The following is a 22,424-nucleotide window of genomic DNA, read 5'->3' as shown; positions in this document are numbered from 1 at the left end:
GTCAAAGGAACTGGGCTCATTAGGGTAAGGGGGGAAGCATTTTAAGAGGAAGGGACCACACTAGATGCCAAGAAAGATGATAGGGAGGGACTCAGAGGTTTGAGGACAGATAACCTTGGGCTGACCAAGCCCAACTAAGTCTTATGATGGAACAATTCTCAGAAACCTGTCAAAGTTCTCACCATCTTCGGGAATTAGACCTGACAAGTTAGATCTTACTTATTCAGTAGTTCATACTCTTGTCAAAATCAGCAAAAATCTTTGAAAGAAAAAACCCTACATTTAAAATACACAGCAGTCTTATTTGTTTTCTCTCAGATTTTTATAGAACTTTCTCATTGAAGTCACTCTCTCAATTCCAGATACATCTTAATTTCACTTTTTATTTATTTATTTGTTTATTATTATTATTATTATTATTATTATTGGTTTTTCGAGACAGGGTTTCTCTGTGGCTTTGGAGCCTGTCCTGGAACTAGCTCTGTAGACCAGGCTGGTCTCGAACTCACAAAGATCCGCCTGCCTCTGCCTCCCGAGTGCTGGGATTACAGGCGTGTGCCACCATCGCCCGGCTTAATTTCACTTTTTTTTAAAACTGAAAAATTACAACTATGATGTATTGAACAGAAACAAAGGCTAAGGGGTAGATAAACTTTCAGAGTAAAAAAAAATTAAAAAATAACAAATAAGTAATTTAAATCATATTCTATTGAAGCCAACCCTAATGTTTACCTAAGCAAGGCTTTCTTTTTATGGCTCTAACCGCTCTATTTTTTTTTTGTTCAAGAAAAATTTTATGTTTACCTTCTTTCTCTTTAAGGTTATTTTAATCTACTTAGGGTAAGCTATTTCTTTTAACAGTATAAAAATCTGTCAATAATAAGTCTATATGAAAAAGTAAAACGATTCCTGGACATGTTTAGTTATTTTTAAAGATTTAACCACAAACTATACTGGGTTGTCATTAAATTTTAAAATTAGTGTTGTAGCTTTTATGACCATTTCCTCTTTGAGTATAAATTTCATTCTCTAACACTTTATTGAGAAGGAAGATCTTCCGATTGCAGCCCTGGAGCAGAGGCAGGGACTTCTGAGCTGCTTATTCCTATTTTCTCACTACTACTTTTGCCCCAGGCTAACTACTCCATTTTATGAACCTGAACATTCAATGGCTTACTTTTGACTAACAGCCACTGGTTAAGTCAAGCAGCGTATAACTTGAATGCAACATCGTGTGCATTCAGTTGCAATAAGCTAAGCAACTTAATCCTGCTTCTATGTATATCATAGCCCCTCATGGCAATTAAACTAACATGAACCCATCTGTGAGTTATTGTTTATTTTTAAAGAAAAAGGATAGGGGTGGATTGTGAGTATGTATGCTGGGGCTAGAACTCATGGCCTTATACATGCTAAGCACACATTACCATTCAACCACATCCCCCAGCACTAAGAAAAAGGTTTTTACTAAATGGAATCTGATTTCTCTGCATAGCCTGTAGTAATTTACACATTTCAATTGCTTCTGATATTTAAAGTTGAACTAAAATCATTTATTAAATATTTGAAAATATGAGATGTTTTCTCTCACAGCCGAGATGTAAATTTTCTTTTCTCTTTTTTAAATTGATTTTTATTGAGCTCTACATTTTTCTCTGCTCCCTTCCCTGCCTCTCCCTTCCCTTTCAACCCTCTCCTAAGGTCCCCATGCTCCCAATTTACTCAGGAGATCTTGTCTTTTTCTACTTTTCATACTTCTAAAATCAGGCAAAGTGTTAAGAATGGTGCAGGTAGCAGGCTTTAAGAGACAAGATCACTGGTTTGTCTCAGGACTGATTTGTCCTCAGAGTCTAGCAGTTTTTTCCTATCATATAATTTTCTAAGACTTCTTGGGCACTAGCAACAAAGACTAGAAACTACCATGAACTCAAGAAATGCCTCCTAACATTTAGGGGAATGACTTCTGACAAATGTCTCCTAAGCTTTTTCTTCTGGGACTTTCTGAGAGTCAGCTAAGAGCTGCAGGAAGTGTATACAGAAAAACGTCATATATATTCACAAAATTTGTTGACTGGATCTTAGGAAGTTCAAGAGCCCAGGGACATCCACCACTGTCGCTCCTCATAGGCTTGTCCAACTCATGGCCACAGACCACATGAAGTTGGAGAGAGCCATAGCACAAAATCAAAAAGTTACATTAGATGTTATGAGATTGTTTTGTGATTTTTAATTGGATTGCACAGTTCTCAAGCATGAACTTTGTAGATGACAATAGGTTGGACAAGCCCAGGTGAATAAGAATCCACAAATCAAGATCCCTCAGGCAAATCTGACCTGCCCCTATTTTTGTATAAAAAGCAACCTGCATTTTATATATTTTAATGCTTAAAAATATTAAAAGAATAATATTTAGCAACATGGAAATTACTATATGTTTACTTTGATGTCTATTCATTGATTTCAACGTGCTGCTTTGTAGACCTGTATTACAAAAAAATATGGAAATTTAATTCATCTCAAACACAAGAATTCTTAACACACACACATGTTTATACATATTACTCGGTGATTAACTATGGGGAGACAATAGTTGAAACCCTACCAAGGTAAAATTTGAATTACCCAGCAAATATTCTTCTTAAAGTACTCTGAAGCCCCTTTGAATAGTAAAGCAATTTAATAAAAAATTCTCTCCTTAACCAGTTACCTGTTGATGGTCTTGATGAATTTCATATCTTAGCTATTGTGAACAGTGCAGCAATAAACTTGGAAGACATCTCATAAAATGATTTTAGTAACTGAAGTCTAACACAAATTTACGATAGTCCTAAGGTTCCCAGCACATGGAACATATAAGTGAGAAGATGAAAATGCTAAGTACACTGATTAGCATTTCACATTCTATGCATATGTAAAATTATTATGGTGTGCCTCATAAATATGTGGGTAAGTATGCTTCTATTTAGAAATTAAGAAAATAGCAAAAATTCCTCAAGTACATGCATCTAGTTTGTAAATATTTTTGGTACACTAACTTTTTAGTTAAAATGAATTATTCATCAAGTTAGTATAAAGAAATGAAAATTGAATGTTATACCAAATCCATTGCTTTATCTTTCTAACAAAAGTGACCTACTTGTTCTCAATAATATCCAACATCAGTTACAATTATTGATGGATACAAAATATTTTAAGTGATTTAAATGATATCACAGCCTTAAACCCACAAAATAGCTGTGGCCTTCCTTCTCTGAACTTCTTCTATTTAGAGGTAAAAGACTAAGCATTTTCTCTTACTTAAAGGTAAACATTTGTTAGCAATTTGTTGACTCAATTTTAATACCAGAAAACAGGGCCCTTAAATTTTACTAGCACTCATAATACCTCCCCTTTACTGTTCATTTGAAGACATTTATGTTGTATAAAAGAAGTAAACCCTTTTAATCATCATCAGGCTTATTTCTGTCAGAAAATTCTGAAGAACAATGAGCACATGGTTGTAGTTTCTATCACATTCTACTAACTGTTCGTGAAGGGGACAGCTGAGTAAACCGTGTAGCGTAATTTTTACTTGGTCACCTACTGAGTGATGTCCTCTGGGGACAGAAGCAGTCAAAAGGAAGGCTGCAGAAGGCCTATATAATTTCAAGACTAGTTAAATTGCACCTTAATAATTATGAGTTAACTTTATAAACAAATGAAAGCTGATAGTAGTGTTTCTATACGAATCATAATTGTTAATACTAAACCACTCTAGCCCTTGAGAGAGCTAAGGAAAAAAGTTCAAGGGTCAGAAGTAAAAAAATTGTCCTTAACGCCACATGGCACTTCTGATCTTAATAATTATAACTGTCTCTGGGTAAAAAGGAACATTAGTCAGGTAGGCAAATGATTGGTCAACTATTTTGAGTAGAAGGGATAAAGAGGTGCCCAAAGGAGGGCATACAGCACAGTTCAGATCTACCATCATTTGGTGGAATGAGAAGCTACAATAGAGGTTAGGAATTACAATAGAGTATCCAAACTCAGATCAGCATAGGAAAAGAGCAAATGATTATTTCTATAGGCAGACAGCCTAAGACCTTATAAGCGAGGCAATTGACTATTCTGATGAATGAGCAAGAAAGAATAAAAAAAATCACTTGTTGGTTACTGCTATATGATAATGACATTCAATTAAATTTAGTATTCCAGTAGGAAAGTGAAAACTAGTTCAAAGATACAGCTTGTGGCATGAATTGTGGTGATTTCACGGGTATATGTTCACCCCCAGGGACACCAAACTGTGTATACTGAATGTATACAGTTGTTTTGTATGTAAATGATACCCGAAATATTTTTAAATATTTTCAAAATAAAATTATTACTTGGCTTTAACAGAGTATAAAACAGTTTTTCTCCCCTGAGGAATGGGAAGAGCTAAGATGAGCAAAGAGTCCACAGGTTTTACAAAAATTTCAATGCAAGACCAATATACGAAAGAGTACTAAGAGTTCCTATTACTAAGTTTTGGACAAAGGCAATCCATCAATAAAACAATAGAAGCAAAGACATAATCTTGCATGGTTATTAGAAAGATAAAGCCATAGTAGAAAAAGAATCGCCCAAGGGGATAAACATATGGAGCACTTGGGAAGAACCAGAAATACTCATTCAATATCTTACTTAAAAGATAGAGTTAGGCCGGGTGGTGGTGGCGCACACCTTTAATCCCAGCACTCGGGAGGCAGAGGCAGGTGGATCTCTGTGAGTTCGAGACCAGCCTGGTCTACAGAGCTAGCTCCAGGACAGGGTCCAAAGCCACAGAGAAACCCTGTCTCGAAAAACTAAAAAACTAAATAAATAAATAAATAAATAAATAAATAAATAAAAGAAAAGAAAAGATAGAGTTAGACATTCAGCTTTTGATCCACTCCTCATCTGTCTAATGCCTGGTACAGAGTATATGGACCAATAAATATTTACTAAGGGGAATGAGGAAAGATTCCAAAGCCACTGCTTGATTTTGATTTACCAAATTCAAAAATCAGAGAGCAAAAGAAACAAAGGTAGTTTAAAAGGTAGTGGTAGACTGAATGACTCTACAAGTTTTTCAATTAAGGAAGATTTTAGGCAAACAGATACTCCCATTTTCGAGAAATATGTGACATGTTTGATCAATCAGTTTGAAAAGCACAAGGTACCATATCCCACCCACGTGCATACATGTATGTTATATGTATGTGCATATTTTTATTGGTTACTAGTTAGTAGTACCAATTCTAATTAGCTAGATAGTACCAGAGGCTAAGAAATGAAGAGTTTCATCAAATGGTTTTGGTGATGTAACAGATCAAGCTATTTAACTGCCTATTTTTAAATTACACATAATTAAACATATTTATTGGATACAATGTGCTAAATGAACACACACATATATACACTCTCCCCCTTTATATGTGCATCTATACTAAATTTAGAATTTCAGTAGAATGAAAACCATTTTAAAGGTATACTTTGTGTCACGAATTATTCAATTGTGTCATATTGTGCACTGCATGTATATAAAACATATAAACATCATACTTTCCATCTAACTGTAAAATTCTAACCACTGACTCACCTCTCTCTTCATCTGTTCTCTCCACTACCTTTCCTAGTAACAACTATTCTACTCTCTAATTCTATGAGAACAGCTTTTGATGACTCCATATGAATGAGGTCATAATGGTAAAATATTTTACTACAAACTGTGTTTCTAGGAGGTTTACTGTATTACTACTGTAAATAATATCCATTGGATATTTAAAAGAGTACATGAATAACTTAAATTATTATTGAGCATTCCTTAAAAGCAAGCTAGAAACTTAGTTTTTCACAGATGGTCTCCTGGCAGCCATCCCGGTGACAAACATTTTTTAATATATAATTTATTCTATTTTATTTTTAAAAAGAAAACAAACTATCTTTTTTCATTTTGCACACCAATCCCAGTTCCCACTCCCTCCCTTCCTTCCATTCCCTCCACCTATCTCCACCCCATCTATGTATGGTCTTACAGTATCATAATTACTTTATAGATATACATGCATCATCATCTTTAGTAGTGAAAATCCTTTCTTATCACTAAAATTCTTCAGATCTTTAAAATTTTTGCTTTATTTGAGAGTTTTCTAGCATGTCTATCTTCTTTCTATTCTTCTACAGTGTTCTTTTGTCTCCTGATAATGCAACTGGAGAAAGAGAATCAAAAACAATGGCTTTTTAAATGCACTGGAAAATGCTAGGGAGCCACATTGTTTGCTCTACCTGGTAAACTTAATAAAGTAAAGAAAACGCTTTCAAAGATAGATATTTACAGTAGCAAATGTCAGTGCAGACAAACTTGCCTGCTGTATCAACCATTCCACTTAAATTGATAAAGTGTGGTGTTTATTCATTGTGCAGTTACACTGAACAGAATCTCTTCTCTTGCTCTCATTCTTTGTAGGGTGACATTCCCTTTATCTAGGAGCTTATAATAAGCAAGCTATATTCAATTTTCAAAAGGCAGATGCGCTCTCCTGGTATCCTAGAAACAAATCAAAGTATGCTTTGTGGAAAGACCTGCGGTTCAAGCCAGTGATGCAAATGGTTATTAATTTGCTATCACACAAACAGAGGTCCGGAAAATTTTAAGTAAAATTTATTCTGAGGACAAGTATCAAATTATTAGTAAGGGGGCTATTAAAAAAGATAACAGAGCAGTTCATAGAAAAAGTAGGTACCACAGAAATTAAACAAAATTATACATTATCTCTGCATTATTGAGATCAGGACTTTTTTTTTCCAAATTAGGGTGGTAAATTTCACTTAAAATTACACAGATTAGCTCAATTACAAGAGATCTACTAAAGCAACTTCCTAAATCATATGAGGAGCATATCAACCGTCTCAGTATTAGATTTTTATGCACATAATAGTTACAGAAATTAATCTACATTAACTTATTATATCACAACAGCTACCATTAAATATTATGAGGTAGGAAAATTCTAATTGTTCCCTGGGGGTCTTCTATGTAAAACTTATATAATTCACACACTTTGTTTGGGACTTGTACCATGATAAAGTGGAAAAATAGTAGAAAATATTTCTTTTGTTTATTCCCATGTAGTCACATTTTCGGGGTTCACAAACATGTCTACTTTTCTGTGATTCCCAGTATCTTCCCACACACATGTTCAGTAAGGAGGAATTGTGGTCCTTCAGTACATAGAAGTCCATTTTTGACCATGGAAAGTATGACTGAAGGTTAAGTGCTCTCCAAAGAGCTCATTGGTTCCATGAGGATTAATTGATCAACATAATTATCCACACTGAGTTAATAGGCTAACATATCTGGCAAACTGATGGTGATTAAGATTACCTTAATCTGTCTAGATATTCTCGAAACAAGAGTATCATAAGGAAAAGCATCAAGTACCCAACAGCCTCCTGTGGTTGGACTTATGTAAATGGATACGCTAGCTAGAAGACCACATCAACATTCTGTTCCTTGACATCTAACCCAGTTTTGCAATGAGATAAGCTTTACTGAGACCAGGTTGTCCCGCTCCCATCTTTTCACTGCATCTAAATACTGCAGACAACTTTCAACTTTCAGGGACAGTCACTGATGGATGGGTAACAAAGGAAGCACAGTCCTTTCAAATTGGTCTTGTTAATGGTTAGAAGGAAGCAAGATAGGTAGAATTTGAATGAGAAACCACTGAGTTCATCTGGAGATGTGAAGAACTAGAACAGAGAGGGGACAGTTCTCAATTTCCACGGAGAGGTGCCAGACTAAAACACAAATTTATATTTTAAGGTGTCAGGGCAAGATTAATTTTCAAAAGCATAATATGAATAGATGGAGTTTAATTACGTTTTGGAATGTCAAGCTCATAGAAAATAGGAAACAATGGAGAAATAGTAACCATAGGACAGAAGGGCAACAATTCAAATAAATGCACCATGTTACCTACTACATTGAACACTGAAATAGAAAGAGCACATTAATGGAAAACCCAATGAAATCCGAATAAAACTTTGAGTTTATAATACTCTTTGGATACCAGCTTCTTGGTTCTGATACATCCATAATGGCAACATAAGATATTAACCATATATGAGGAGAATACAGTCCAGTAGTATTGTGCTTGTATAGCATGCACAGGGCCTTAGATTTCATTACCTTCACTGTTGAAAATCAAAGTGTAATGTTCAATGTACAGCTCAGCAGTAGAGCTGCTGCCTACCATGTTCAAATCACTGACTTCAATCTCTAGCACCTCACAAAAAATAAGCAAGAAATAAGCCTGGGTAAGAAATAAAATGGGAGTTCCCTGTCATGCTTTTGAAATTTTTCTAAATCTAAAATTATTTTAAAAGAGAATTTATTTAAAAGTAATCACAAAACTAGGCATTGTGGCACATCTTTATAAATCCCAGTGTTTAACAGACAGAGGCAGGAGGATGCTGTGTTTGAACCATAGTGAAACTTCACCTCACAATTAACAACAAAGCCACAAATAACAAAGTTACCAAATAAGAGAAATTTGTTTGAATTAATGTCCTACAAGTCAAATGTTTCAGTGTAATATTTCCTCATTTTACAATTCCCCCTTTCTTTAAATCTACTTTTAGAAACTCAAACCCTCTATAAATGCAACCAAGTTTTTAATCCAACACACCCGATTGCTTCCTTCATATGAACAGCTCTGAACTGGCAATTAGCACACAAGCACTGCCATAAATCTTGTAGTACTTAACTTTCCAAAGGTCCTGCAGAGCTATTCCAATGTAAGCATACGTGCTTTGCCAATAGACATGGAGCTGGTGAGCAGCAGCACCCAGCGTTAGAAAACAGTCATACAGCAACCAGAAACCCCCACATACCCTGGCAGTTTGCAAAGACTCTGCCGCAACTTACAAGAGATGACATCTGAGCGTTCTGGAGCATAAGCTGCATCTGCTGGGCGAACATGGCTGCGGCAGTCCTCTGCTGAATCAGATTGTTTCTCCCATTAATTTCCAGCTGCGACTTTAAATGGGGTGGGGGGTGTAGGTACTTGCAGTTGTCTCGAGTGCACCGACCCTTATAGCAAAAATTTAGACAAATTTTTGTTTAGTATTTCTAAAATTCTGACATGACTAAAGAAATAATAGAAGCTTTTTGAACTCTGAGAAGCCACAGTCACAAGCACTATCCACGAAGTCACTCATTTCCTTTTCCTTCCTGTCCTGTAAACCTGATACTCTTAAATCTTCATCTCCCAGCAAAAGAAACTGAGACTAGGAGAAATGAAATGACTTGCCTATGGAGGACACATACATAGCTGCTAAAAAATGAACTGGAATGAAAATTTAGCTGGTCTGATTCCATAACTCTCTTAGTTGCTCTGTTTTGCTTTACTTTGTTATGCGTCATATCATATTTAGAACATAAAGTATTAGGAAAGGTATGTCATAAAATGTAAGTAGAAATTAAAAAGTTAAATAAAAATCTTTCAGTAAGAGATATAAAATCATTTGTTTAAGACCTGGGATCTGGATCCACATGTAAAACTAATTAAGAAAATTCAGGGAGGATATTTAAGTATTATGCACAAGCACATAAATTCTGGACTTTATTACCTCGGACATTCTAGGCTCCAAAGCTTTTTATTTCCTCAAAGCCTTATGATATAAAAAATATCCTTGAATCCAATGAAGTTTTGATAATCTGAGAATAAATCTGTATGTCTGGCAGTCACATTGCTCTTCAGGTTCTAGTAGCAGTGTCCTTAGGTCATTGAGATACTTGAAGCTAAAGTATAGCTTGGATTCAATTTTTTATTCATAGACTAAGCACTTTCAAGAGAGGCTAGTATCTGAATTCCATTGAACCATTCATAGTGGCTTATGTCTGCAATCCCAGCATTGTGAAGACTGGGCAGCAGGACTGCCATGAATTTGAGGCTAACGTAGGCTACAGAGTGGGGCCCATTTCAAAAAAGCAAATGCAAAATCCCCACACACCTTTGATGTCACTTAAATGCTGACTCAGCAGCCGATTATGCGGTAGCAAAGTGTCACTGGACAAGTTGTTTATTACAATGTCTTAATACGACCTATCACTGTATTTAACTATGACCTTTACATGAAGCAACTAACAACTACCCTGTTTGGATTACTAAATCCTCCATATGTCTTTTAAGATAAGCACAAGTGCAAGTAAAACATTTTTCCCACAGATGTTGATTCTTTACAGTGCATGAAGTTATCTGAGGAGGAAGACGAAGGGAGGAAAAAAAAGCAACCTTTTCATTTTGGACTGAAGAATGCAAGTTGCTAGACTACTTGAATTCCCAGGAGAAAAATGAATTAGTTCACCAAGATTTTTTGTTCAAAACATCCTATGCATTTTACTTATTTGGGATACCTAAATGGTATATGCATTTATTGACTCATATTTCAGTATCTTTCTATGAAGACATTTCTACAATTTCACTGAGAAACATGGTGTATTTCAAAATGTTTACCGAGCTACATATAATACAAACTTGAATGCACTGTAGCTGCTCTTTCTTGAAGAGTGCTCATTAATTCATATATGTATATATATATACATGTAATATATATATATATATATATATATATATATATATTGAATGGTAATTGAACATATTTATGAGAGAGTATAACCTAAAACCTAATGTGAAAAATTGGAAGTAAATTTATTGCTTTCTATCATTTTTCCTTTTGTTTCTTCCACTGGTAAACTTGTTTTTAACCAAATTAAATTAACTTATAAAATCTAATAATATCCTGACTTCAAATATATCTTTACATTTTATTGCTAAATATTGGAAAATGAAGAAATTATACATACTAAGAGTTAGAAATGTTATTAAGATGATTTGCCTAAGTTCATACAAGTAACTTAGGAAAAGCTCTACAACTTCCACACATATACGGACTGTAAGGAAATTTTCACCTACAATGAAAATCACTCTCAGGGGTCTTTCCCCCCAAAACCCATGAACATCGTTTCACATCTACTGTACCTCTTTTAAAGGCTATGACAGTCACAGGGATTACAGTACTTAGATCCGTCACTCTCCAGCAACATAACTAAGGCTATCTGGCTCAAAAATCCAAAGCCTAGAAGATGCATAGCACTTGGTGACTTCCTTCATGCCATGGCGGTTTATACTTCTACTTCAGCCTTCCTGCTACTCTTTCCATACCCCAGCAGCAAAGATTTCCCCAAGGCTCAGAGGCTAAATCCTGTTCTCTTCTCCCATCTCATTTTCCCAAAGAAATGGAATTGTTTCAAGTTGCAGGCAGCCCTGTAATTGTCCAGATCTTAAATCTCAATTTATCTCTGACCTCTCTCCTGAATTTCAGTCCTTTTCATGAGCAGCTGCAGCTGCATTTGGGGCTCTTGCCCTCTAACCAGGTGGAAATACCTTACTCCCAACCCTTGCCTATCTCTCATCTTGCTGCACACTCCCATTTGGGGACATTGCATCAATTCCTATGGTTTGGGGCAGCAGTGAGAAAAAAAAATCAGGCAGCTGCTGAGCAGGATTGTCTTGGGTTGCAAAGCCTAGATAGCTTAAGACAATTAGTATTATGTAACTATGGAATAGGATTTGTAACCCCTCTGCAAAAGAGAAAAAAAAAACCAAATACATCTTTTATATTCAGAATTTCAAACAATAATTTTTTAATTATTAATTAATTTAATTAATTCCCTTTTAAAGGGAAAGAAAGGGGACTAGTTGGGATTTTAGCATTTGCTAAAAGTTACAGAATCTTCCTGTAATAAAAGAAAGAAAGAACAAAGGAAGGAAGGAAGTATACTGTCTCTGGCACATTTTCTGCCAACCCAGAAAGAAAAAAAAATTGAACATGCCTTTATGATTTTATATTAATGTCCATTCCAAATAGTAACTTTCCTTAAGCTTTTCCCCCAGAAACAAATGAGTTTTTTACAAAGCAAAAAAAAAAAAACAAAAAAACAAAAACCAGTACATAGAAATAGAAAAATATGGTGTAAAAATCACATCAAGTTGGGCTATAAAACCAAAGCATGGGATATGATGTAGCATAAAATAAAAAAAAAATGAAAACAAAAACTTATTAGTCTTAATTATGAGATTTTACTTGATTTATAAAGCATTCTTTTTTGAATGACAGAATCCACTATTTAACTCTGTAACAATGCAAACGCACAGCAATACTACCTTACCAGGGACTGTTACTTATGTTAAAAAATCTTATAAAATACAAAATCTACATTTTTCTAACAAAACAATACATGAGGAGACCATGTAACTTAATATCTATCTTATCTATAATATCTCTCTAATCTGTGGAATATACTGATAGAAAGGAAACCAAGCCCCTCATAGAGTTTTTAAAATCCACTTCAGGATTCAGGGTAATATATTCATATGCAGATCATTTGGTGATAATAAACCTTTAGATAAGGTTCATTGTTTCTTCAAGAATCCCAAATTAAGTTACAGATTTAAATATTGTAATTGACATGATGGGAGATATAAATGTAGATTATGACATTTGGTAACCCTTGTTTTTCATTCTTAGCAATAAAATGGCTTTGGTAAATCATGTATCTACAGGATAGGATGTGGATGGGGACTGTCTCAAAAGACTGTTGCGGTCCTTTGGAAAACAATGACTACAGATTACAAAGGTTCCTCCCATGATGTCCCTGGGACTACTAAGTATGAGTGGGCCATGTGACAAGCTTTCACAATGGATCCATAATAACCCAGTACCAATCGTGACTTTGAAAAATAACCCTCAAATTCCACAGCCAAGTCAATGGTGTCCCAAGCCCTCTGTATTCTTCTCTAGACCCAGAGAGTCAGAGTTGCCATGTATTGGTAAGTATTAGACCATGTCCTGAAGTCATAAACATTAGGAGAAAACATTCTTTGGCCTAAGAGATTTTATCCTAAAAACAGCAGGTAAGGATGGCCAAGACATTTAAGTCTATCTTCCCCACCCCTTAGCCATACACAGTGACTTATTTTAAATAAAGGAGTTAGAGAGTGAGCTCATTTATGCTTGCCTCAATTTCCCTCTTTTCCCACTTTCTTTTCACCTTAAAAACATGTTATTCACCCCTGGTTGTCATTATGTTATTAAGTTAAGCAACTAGCACAATGATTCAAGAAGTAGTTCTCTGCTGAAATAAGTGCTCCCACACTGATGAATCTTCCAGCTACCTCTTCCCCCACCTACTGCCTTAGAAAATGCAAGCAAAAGCAGCAGGAAGAGGGGATGGCTGATGACATCTGTGAACCACATCCACATCAAGAAGTTGATAGCAGACAAAGGAGGAACTTGTGGAGCATTGTAAAACCTCCCAAATTCAATCTATTGCCTTTTCCCTACCTTCAGGCTTTTCACATGTGAATAGAAAGCCTTTAACCGAGAAAGAAAAGTAGCATTGTAATGATTCAAATCCTACCTAAGTCTGGGAGTTATGAGAGAGTCTGTCAGCTAAAAGAATACTATGTAGTTGGTAGAAAAAAAAAACCTATGAAAAGTACTTTTTATGTTCATGAGAATGTCCTGCCTTCTATCAAAATAAGAAAAGGAAGCTGAAAACTACCCTCTGTCAGTTACTGCATCTTTAACAAGAAAGCTGTTTACAGAATAACTTCCTTCTTCATATACATTTGGATTTGTGGGGGTAGGGATGAAATAACCTCTCAAATACGATTATACCTGAATTACCTTTTCAAAGACATAATCTTATTGGTCTGCCAAACACAGCAGCTAAAAATTAAATGTTAAACACATCACATATATGATTTGTTCAAGAAGAAAAATAGTTATTCTGTTTTAACAATCATGTAGTAAAAGAAGGAAAAAGTCCTGATCTATGATGTCTCACTATAACATCTGTGTGCTCACAGATATGGCTTCTCAGAGGATGTAGGAGTGAATATAGAATTTGCATTTCCCAGGTACTAGGATGTCGGCTTTCTGCAACCATCACAGACCTATTGAAATCTAGGAAATATCTGAAAGGACAAAAGGAGAGTCGACATCAACCCAAGCTGAGTGTTAGCCAACTATCAGCAATTAACAAATCCCCATTTTGTTTCTCTTGGAATTCTGGTTTTCAGATAATAGGGATAATCTGCGCAATTTTCTCTTCCCAATAGTTTATCACCAGTCAGTATTGATGTATCATACTAAGAGTATCCTTGATGTGCTGCATACCGCCTTTATTATACAATTGAAGTGCTGGTAAGAAAACTGGAAAGAGAAATTTTAACAAACCATTTTTAAAAAATATGTTGAAGGCAAAAAATGAGGCTGAACACAAACCACCAAGGAATGGGCCAGCTAAGTGCTTCTCTGAATTACAGTCAACATCCCCTTCTTCATATAATTGGAATCCTCTTTCTTGAAACAACTCAAAGGCACATTTCTCAGGGCAATCATGGCTTCCATGCAGCCAGCTATCAAATCTGAATAGGCAAGACTCTGGGAAGAGAGTAGAATTTTCTTGCTTTGTAGCTGTGACCTCCAAAGAACGAAGGGAGGATTAAGCTCAACAATTGTCTGTTGTTCTAGGAGAGCTCACTAAGATAATTTGATTCTGAGAATTGAAACATTTTAGGGTTGAACCAGATTTGAAGGAACATCCTGTGTACCCCTATTTGGCAGAGAAAGAAAATGAAGGCCGAATGGGTGAAGGGATTCGTCCTAATTCACAAGCAGCTTAGTAAGCACAAAAGTTAAACTTCCACATTCTCACTACCCAATATGGAGTCTGCTCGACTGACTCTGTGTCTGGAGGATTGTTCCTAAAGCCTTCTCCCCACCCCCAAGGCTCCCTTATCTCTCCCGCTTTTGTGCCTCCAACTGTATACTCAGCATTGCCCAAGCACTTATCACTAAATACATCAATAAATTGTTTGCATGCCTATCTCCTTGACTAGACTTTCAGTCTGTCTCTGGAAAGAACTCTATCTTCCTCGTCTTTGAATTCCCCCAGGGATGTATCTGCACCTAGTGAATAGTGGCCACACAAGTTTTCTAAACTTTGGCCTAACCATTTTATAGAGCACCACACTTAAAACTTCTCCTTGCTCTCTTTTCTATTGCCTTTTATGAGATCCTTCTTTCTCCAAGAAAGAGAATAATCAACACGAGACTCCTAGTTGAATTTTCTAAAATAAACTAATATTTCATTTAGGTTTAGAAGACAGCTAGTCTATAAGTTTTCTGCCATGATTATGAACCCTGAGGAATATATGATCATCATTGGTTGAAACACCCTAGTAATTTGGTATAAGTGAACCGGAAGTGACATGAATCCATGAGGCACACAGACATCACCCCTAATTTTAATCCCAGGAGTCTTAAGATCCCCCAGAATATAGCCCCACCACATTGGATAAACAAAAACAACAACAACAAAAATTCAGCCATTGATCTGTATCTAATCAGCACCTGGTCCTGTCCAAGGGGAGCTCTGTATTTCTAGGGTCAGTTTACAGCAAAGTGCTTCTCTGGCTGCCCCACCCCTACCCAGAATTTCTCAGAACATGCTGTAGGTCAAATTCCCTAAGCTACTTAGACAAAGGTGGAATACACGGCTTTAGGAGAATCACAGCACGTAGAACCTTCTTGTGGATTTCTACTATAAATACTAACTTTAAAGAAATACATTTCACTCAACTTCACCTTAGTTCACATTAAATATTTACTTTTGAATAATCACGGGCTTGAATTTTTTCTTTGAAAAATTTCAAAGAGTAAATAACAGTAAAAAAAAATCTACTTGTCGTCCACAGGCAAAGCAAGCTGACCTCACCAATATCCCAAATCTACTTCTGCGCCACCTCCTCCCACGCCGCATATAGTTTTTACCCCTGCTTTAACCAAATACCTTCAATCATTTTAATAAAATTTTTAACTGGATCAACAAACTCCTTGTGAATGAATCATTTCCATTTAAAAATAGCCAGAATCAAACTAAACTCTTAAGATAAACACATTGGTGCCAAGTTATTATCAGCTTCAGAAGGCACTTCTGGTGATAAGCATTCGAAGACGCTGGCTTTCAGCATCTGGCTACAGCTAACATAAAATGCCATTAAATAAAGAAAACTTCGTGTATTATCCGCAAAAAACCAAATCCATGCAATCCAACAGCGACTTACTACACAGACTTTGTTATGAAACAATATAAAGGGTGTCTGTCTCTGCCCAGCAGCCGAATCTACTGCACTCCAGCTCCTTTATTTCTTTGTCCAGACACCCCGTTCAGCATCTACCCCGTTCAGCAATTAGGAAGCCAGGACAAAAAGAACACCAGCTGCTTGTACCCTTTCTATACCGCTAAGGCTTTTGCTTGGAATCCTACCTAGAGACGTTAAATTTATCAAATAAAAATACAAGACTCCTAATTTAGTTTGACTTTTAGATAAGCGATCTAAGTTTAAGTATGCTCCATTCAATATTTTATCTGGTAACTTTCTTCACATTCTCTCTATGCTATGAACGAATTAAATAAAGTCAAACCCTCCCTCCCAAATCCCTTTTACTCACTTTACCAAAAGGCCCGGAGTTGCTCCCTCTTACGGGACCCATCGGCCCAGGATCAGTGCACCAGTCACCCAGAAGGAATGCTAAGCTCCAGCTTACCTGTCCAGCTGCAAGGAACTGAAGGAAGTTCCCTGTGGGAGCAGGCAATTTGTTCACTACACAGCCCCTCCCATCACAAGCTTCACACCAATCACTTACTCTGTCAGCAACTCCACCTCCCAAGCCACGGAGGCAAAACTGTGCACTTACTTATTTGTAGATAAGTGACTATAATGCCTATTGGAGCTCCCTCTTCAGGTTAAGACGAGAAGGCACATGTAAGTGACTATTTTGTGGAGCTGGGGATGGAATCTGGGCCTCCAGCAGAGCGCGCTACTTTTGAGCTATACTCCCAACCTGACTTCAAATTTATACAGCAGATTTTCCGAGCACACACAATACTGTATGAAAACGAGGCTTTTATATTTTTAAGGCTTTCTTTTTTATTTGTGGGCTCGGAAGAAGTTAAACAGAGAGGCTGGCTTTTTCTTTCTTTTGTCTGTTGAATACTCAGATTCAAGCAGAAGTGAGTCATCTATTAATGTCCAGGAAAATGAGTGATTAGTGTCACATAAAATTTATGCAATTGCATACTTCAAACACAAAACTGAAGTAGCTTTTTCAGTCAACGCTTGATTACTCCTATTAAAACAAAGGAAAAGTCAAGGCCATGCTAATTCTAATGAACAAAATAATATGTTCCAGACAATGGCTGTAAGAGGTTCACATTAGTTCACATCACTGAATATAAATATATATCACAGAAGTGGCAATCAATTTAGTAATAAATTGACAGTCACAGTCCCGAATTTATTTTTATTCATTAGTAATATAGACTCTTAGAGTGGAATTATAAAACATCAGAATTAGTAAATTCTAAATGAAAGAAATTATACGATGCTGGGGAACTTTATACATTAATGGACACATAACAGAAACATTAACTGACAAAACTGGAAAGACCCCTGGAAATCTTTTAGTTCAGCATTTGCCAGAATGTTTACTCCAGACTAGGCACGAGGTGCAATGAGTCCTGATGAAATAGTTGGAAGAAATGGCATCATGTATTCCTCTCTCAGAGAATGAAAATATACAAGGATCCCATATGGCTTGCAGTAAAGAAATCTGTTCACTCTTGTTCACTCAGTATTTTAGAACATTTTTAATTATTAAAATCTACCACATTACATCAAATGCCCAATGCCATCTCTCTATAGAGTGTCTCCTGAAAATCCCATCAAATTCATCTTTCTAATGCTACAGATAAAGACACTGAAGCTCAGACTAGAACTCATGACACTGCATAGGGCAAGGTTGTTTTCTGGTTGCTCTTTTTGGTTTTGTTTTCATTTTCATTTCTCTCCTAAATTGAAAAAGAGCTTTTCCATTGCAATGTTTTTTTTCTCTTTTTTTTTTTTTGTTGATGTTGTTTGTTCTTTTGCCTAGACTCGATCTCCTCAAAGCTAACAACATGGACAAGTTTTACTATAATTGCTACAAAATAACATCCCAGTATCATCTTCCCAAGGCCTCTCAGAAGCTGTTAGCTTCATCAGGAATTTTGCCATGCTTGCTGTGTCTTTCTTTTGTTTTAAGGCTTCCTCAGGCAACTTTTCAAATAAGAACTTCAAGTCACCTCTGTCTAACTGGCTTTCCTATGTTGGGACTTCTCTCCCCTGGAACCAAGCCAGTTACTCCAGGTTTTCCATGACTTAAGGGTCTCAAGTGAGTTTTAACTGTACTAAAACTCAGGAAGTAGGAAGGTATTTGGCAATTCTCTCCATTCCTATAGGGCTTAGTTATATGCTATGCTTAAACTTTGGGGTTTCCACTTAGCAAAATTAAATTTCTTGCCTCTATGTAAAATAGATTTCATACAAGGATTTAATTTAGATAAATATCTTCCAAATATGGAAATAGAACATAAGATGAGAAAAATGCTGATTATTGTTCAGACTTAAACGGGTTTGTTTTGCAAGACTTGGTGTACTGCTAATAAATTTCTAATTATGTCTCAAAACACAGGTACCTATCAATCCACACAAATGTTGGATAATGGGTATCCAACAATTACAGACTTAATATTACATTTTAAAATTAGGGGCATCAAGATAAAAACCAGTTCTTATTGTGCTAAAAATGAATATTCCTTTAGATAATGAATTTTAAGAGCATAGTATCAAAATGTTTACAGGTTGTTGCTAAGTTTGTAAGTGTGAGATCATGTTACAAAACTCAAAAGGAGAGAAATACATTCACATTAAAATTATTATTCTCTACACACTCCTATCATACTCCCAACTAATATCCTATCATACTCCCAACTAATAAAGAAAAATGCAATTTCTAAGCAGGAAATTTTATCTGGTGACACAGACCACCTCTAAAATGCTTGGCAGCATGCACCAAGGCACATTTTGTTAGTCATTTCATATATATTTATGCATATCTATTCTAAGTCCATTATTTAATATTTATTTAAAACTGTAAGATCTAGAGTCAAGGCAGTTGAGAGTATCATACAAATTCCAAAATAAAACTCCAAATCCCAACTGTGGTATATTTAAATAAAGTGGTATTTTCATCAAAATGTATCTGAAATTCATCTAAAAGTTACGTCAATTCCCTCTTTTGTTCTGTAGACATGAAAACAAGAAAATGATTTTGTTGCCTTAACATCCACCAACTTTCCTCAATTTCAACCGAATTCAGAGATCTGTGTCTCAGAGATATAAACTGAATTGACAAAAAGTTCTAAATGGTACTGCTGCCATAACTTTTTATAGTGCGTTTTAAAACGATCTTCTCCAACTCTGGTTCAGTAAGCACAGCACTCTTATTAACTCACCTGCTGTTTTTGGTGAACTGTTAATATTTGACAATGATGAAACTTCCTAGTCAAAGACCTAAACAAGGCTATCTACAAACAATGTAACTACAATATGGGTTAGTTTAATAAAGAGATTAACGGAGGTTTTCTATTTTAAAATAAATCAACCCTTCTATCATAAATGTCTCATGCCTTTACAGAGAAAAAGTTGAAATATGATTGTTGCCAAAAGATGCCTATATCCAAATCCCAAACAAGGAGAAAACTTAAACAAAGCAAAGAACAGAGAGAATTAATTAGCTATGTTTAAAATCCATCAACTTTACTCTTGAAGTCAATTTAAAGGTTTGGAAGAAGACTTACACCAAGACTGGTGCCCTTGTAATGGGGTGGCACTTTTTATAATGTGAAAACTTGATATTCAGCACAGAGAGGTGTACCCATGCCACACAGGGCAGTCTAATCTGCGTACTCTATTAAATGGAGTCCTCCATTTGGTAAGGGAAAATAAAACAAAACAAATCTACCCCAGCTGCGTTGTGTCTTCCTTGTCAATCAGGATAAATTAGAAAATGAGTCTTCGAAAAAATTGAATAAGTTTGTTTATGCTTTCTATGTAAGACAAATCAATTTCCATTCTACAAAGTATTTCATAAAGCCAATTACATAAAATAAGCTAGGAAGTATAAAACATCAACATGCAGGTCTTTCACATGGATTTTTCTACTAAAGGTAATTGGAGTATGTTTTATCTTATACCATTTCATGTTTTGCAGTGAGTTTATTACACACTACATTCTATATAGAGAAGTGAGCACTGATGTATTAAGCAATTAACACTGTAAGTATATATGCTGGAGGAAAGTTGTACATACAGTTTTGTTAGGTTACTTGCCATGAGACTATTGTTAATACACATTTATATTTTCCACTAATCCTATCACAGCAAAAAGTCATTTTAAGGATTTATAGCATGATATAAACTGGTTTAATTTTGGGAAGTTGAGTCACTGTCTTACCATGTAGCCCAGTCTGGCTTCAAACTACACACACACACACACACACACACACACACACACACACACACACACACACACACACACATGCATATATGTGTGTCTGTATATGTGTATATATGTATATGTACATGTCTAAATGTGTGCATGTATATATGCATATATGCACAACCTCTCAACCCTCCTGCATCAACTTTGGGATATTTGAATTACAGATGTGTGCACTGCACCTAGTTGGTTTGCATTTTTCCAGTGTGTCCATCTGAATATAGATGGATGCCTTCGTTGTGTATATACTATACACTGGTCAAAGTGTTCTAAAGGCATTACCTCATTGACTGTTTATAATGGAGAAAAGTGAAACACAAAATGAAAACAGTGCCTAACCTGACAGAGATAAAAAAGGAACAGAGTTTGGACTTTAACCTAGGTGCTTTATCCTAGCCACAGGTTACATTCTGAAGACCAAGATACCTTACTGCCTTGTAATACTTTGGGAGAGCTAAACTGAGGCTAGTTTAATAGATGATTTCTAATAGTTCTACTAGCTGAATCTCTACCTTCCCTCTAGCAAGGACTTAACATGAACTGATATTAGATATAGCCAGAAACTATTTAATACACAAATATATGTGTTGAAGGAGCTGCGGGCTGCGTTCCTGCAGCATGGCTCCCAGCCGCCTGGCTAGCTTATGCCCTGAAATAACAACACACAAACTGTATTTATTTAAACACTGCCTGGCCCATTATATCTAGCCTCTTCTTGGCTAACTCTCATATCTTGCTTAACCCATATTTAGTAATCTGTGTAGCACCACAAGGTGGTATCTTACCGGGAAAGATTCAGCATGTCTGACCTGCGTCCATCTTGGGCTGGAGCTTCATCGCATCTGTCCCGGAGAGGAGCGACATGGCGTCTGGCTCACTTCCCTTCTTCCCAGTATTCTGTTCTGTCTACTCCACCTACCTAATTTTCTGACCTATCAGGCCAAGCAGTTTTCTTTATTGATTAACCAATGAAACAACAGATTGACAAATGACCTTCTCACATCATATATATGTATCATAAGATACTTTTTTAAAGTACATGAGTATTTTGAGTGAACAGAAAATACATAGAGAAGGTAACTGAATGCTAAATATAGTCTTCCTCAGGTGGTTCAGTGGACAAAAGGTGCTCGTTGCCAAGTCTAAAGATCTTAATTTGATCTCTGGGACCCACAATGTAGAAGAGAACAGACTCATGCAAATTGTCTTATGACCCTCACATGCACACAATAGCACATATGTACATAAGGACATACACATAAATAAGTAGAATTAAAACTAGTTTTCATATAGCATACTAAATATGGATATGCAAATATTCCTGTAATTAGCTGACTTAGGAGTCTTTCTGTATATGCCCATAAGTGGTACAGTTGGGTAAGATGATAGCTTTATCTTTAGTTTTTTGAGGATTCTTTTTACTGAATTCAATAATGCTTGCCTAGTTCACATTGCCACCAGTAGTTTATGTAGTTTCTTGGTTTTTGTCATTATCACCAGAACTTGTTTTCTTGACAAAAACCATTGTGACTGAGATGAAATGAAATCTCAAAGAAATTTTAATTTGAGTATCAGATGGCAAAAGTTATTGAACAATTTTTGAAATAATTATTTTAGTTACATTTGTTTCTTTGAGAAGTAGATCATGATGGTGTGGGAAGTCTTTCTGTATATGTGTTGCTTTTATTGGTTAGTGAATAAAGTTGCTTTGGCCTATGGCAGGGCAGAATAAAGTAAGGTAGGAATTCCAAGCAAATAGAGGAGGAAAGAAGGTGGAGTCAGGGAGATGCCATGTAGCTGCCAAAGGAGAAAGATACCTGGGGACCTTACCAGTAAACCACGATCCCCCTGGTAAAATATAAAATAATAGAACTTGGTTAATTTAAGATGTAAGAGCTAGCTAG

At 35.9% G+C, this 22,424-nt stretch overlaps 1 protein-coding gene across 1 annotated transcript in view; it reads right to left on the bottom strand.

The window, feature by feature from the left end:
• Mbnl3 (muscleblind like splicing regulator 3) overlaps nt 1-22,424 on the bottom strand; it is a 50,049-nt gene that overhangs the window by 12,067 nt on the left and 15,558 nt on the right. The window contains exon 2 of the mRNA XM_013352435.2: nt 8,933-9,097. Coding sequence (XP_013207889.2) covers nt 8,933-9,097 — 165 coding nt within the window. The remainder of the gene's footprint in view (nt 1-8,932; nt 9,098-22,424) is intronic.

This window comes from Microtus ochrogaster, linkage group LG10 (assembly GCF_000317375.1).
Source record: "Microtus ochrogaster isolate Prairie Vole_2 linkage group LG10, MicOch1.0, whole genome shotgun sequence".
In the NCBI taxonomy this organism is placed as follows: Eukaryota; Metazoa; Chordata; class Mammalia; order Rodentia; family Cricetidae; genus Microtus; species Microtus ochrogaster.
This window is presented reverse-complemented; position numbering and strand designations above follow the sequence as displayed.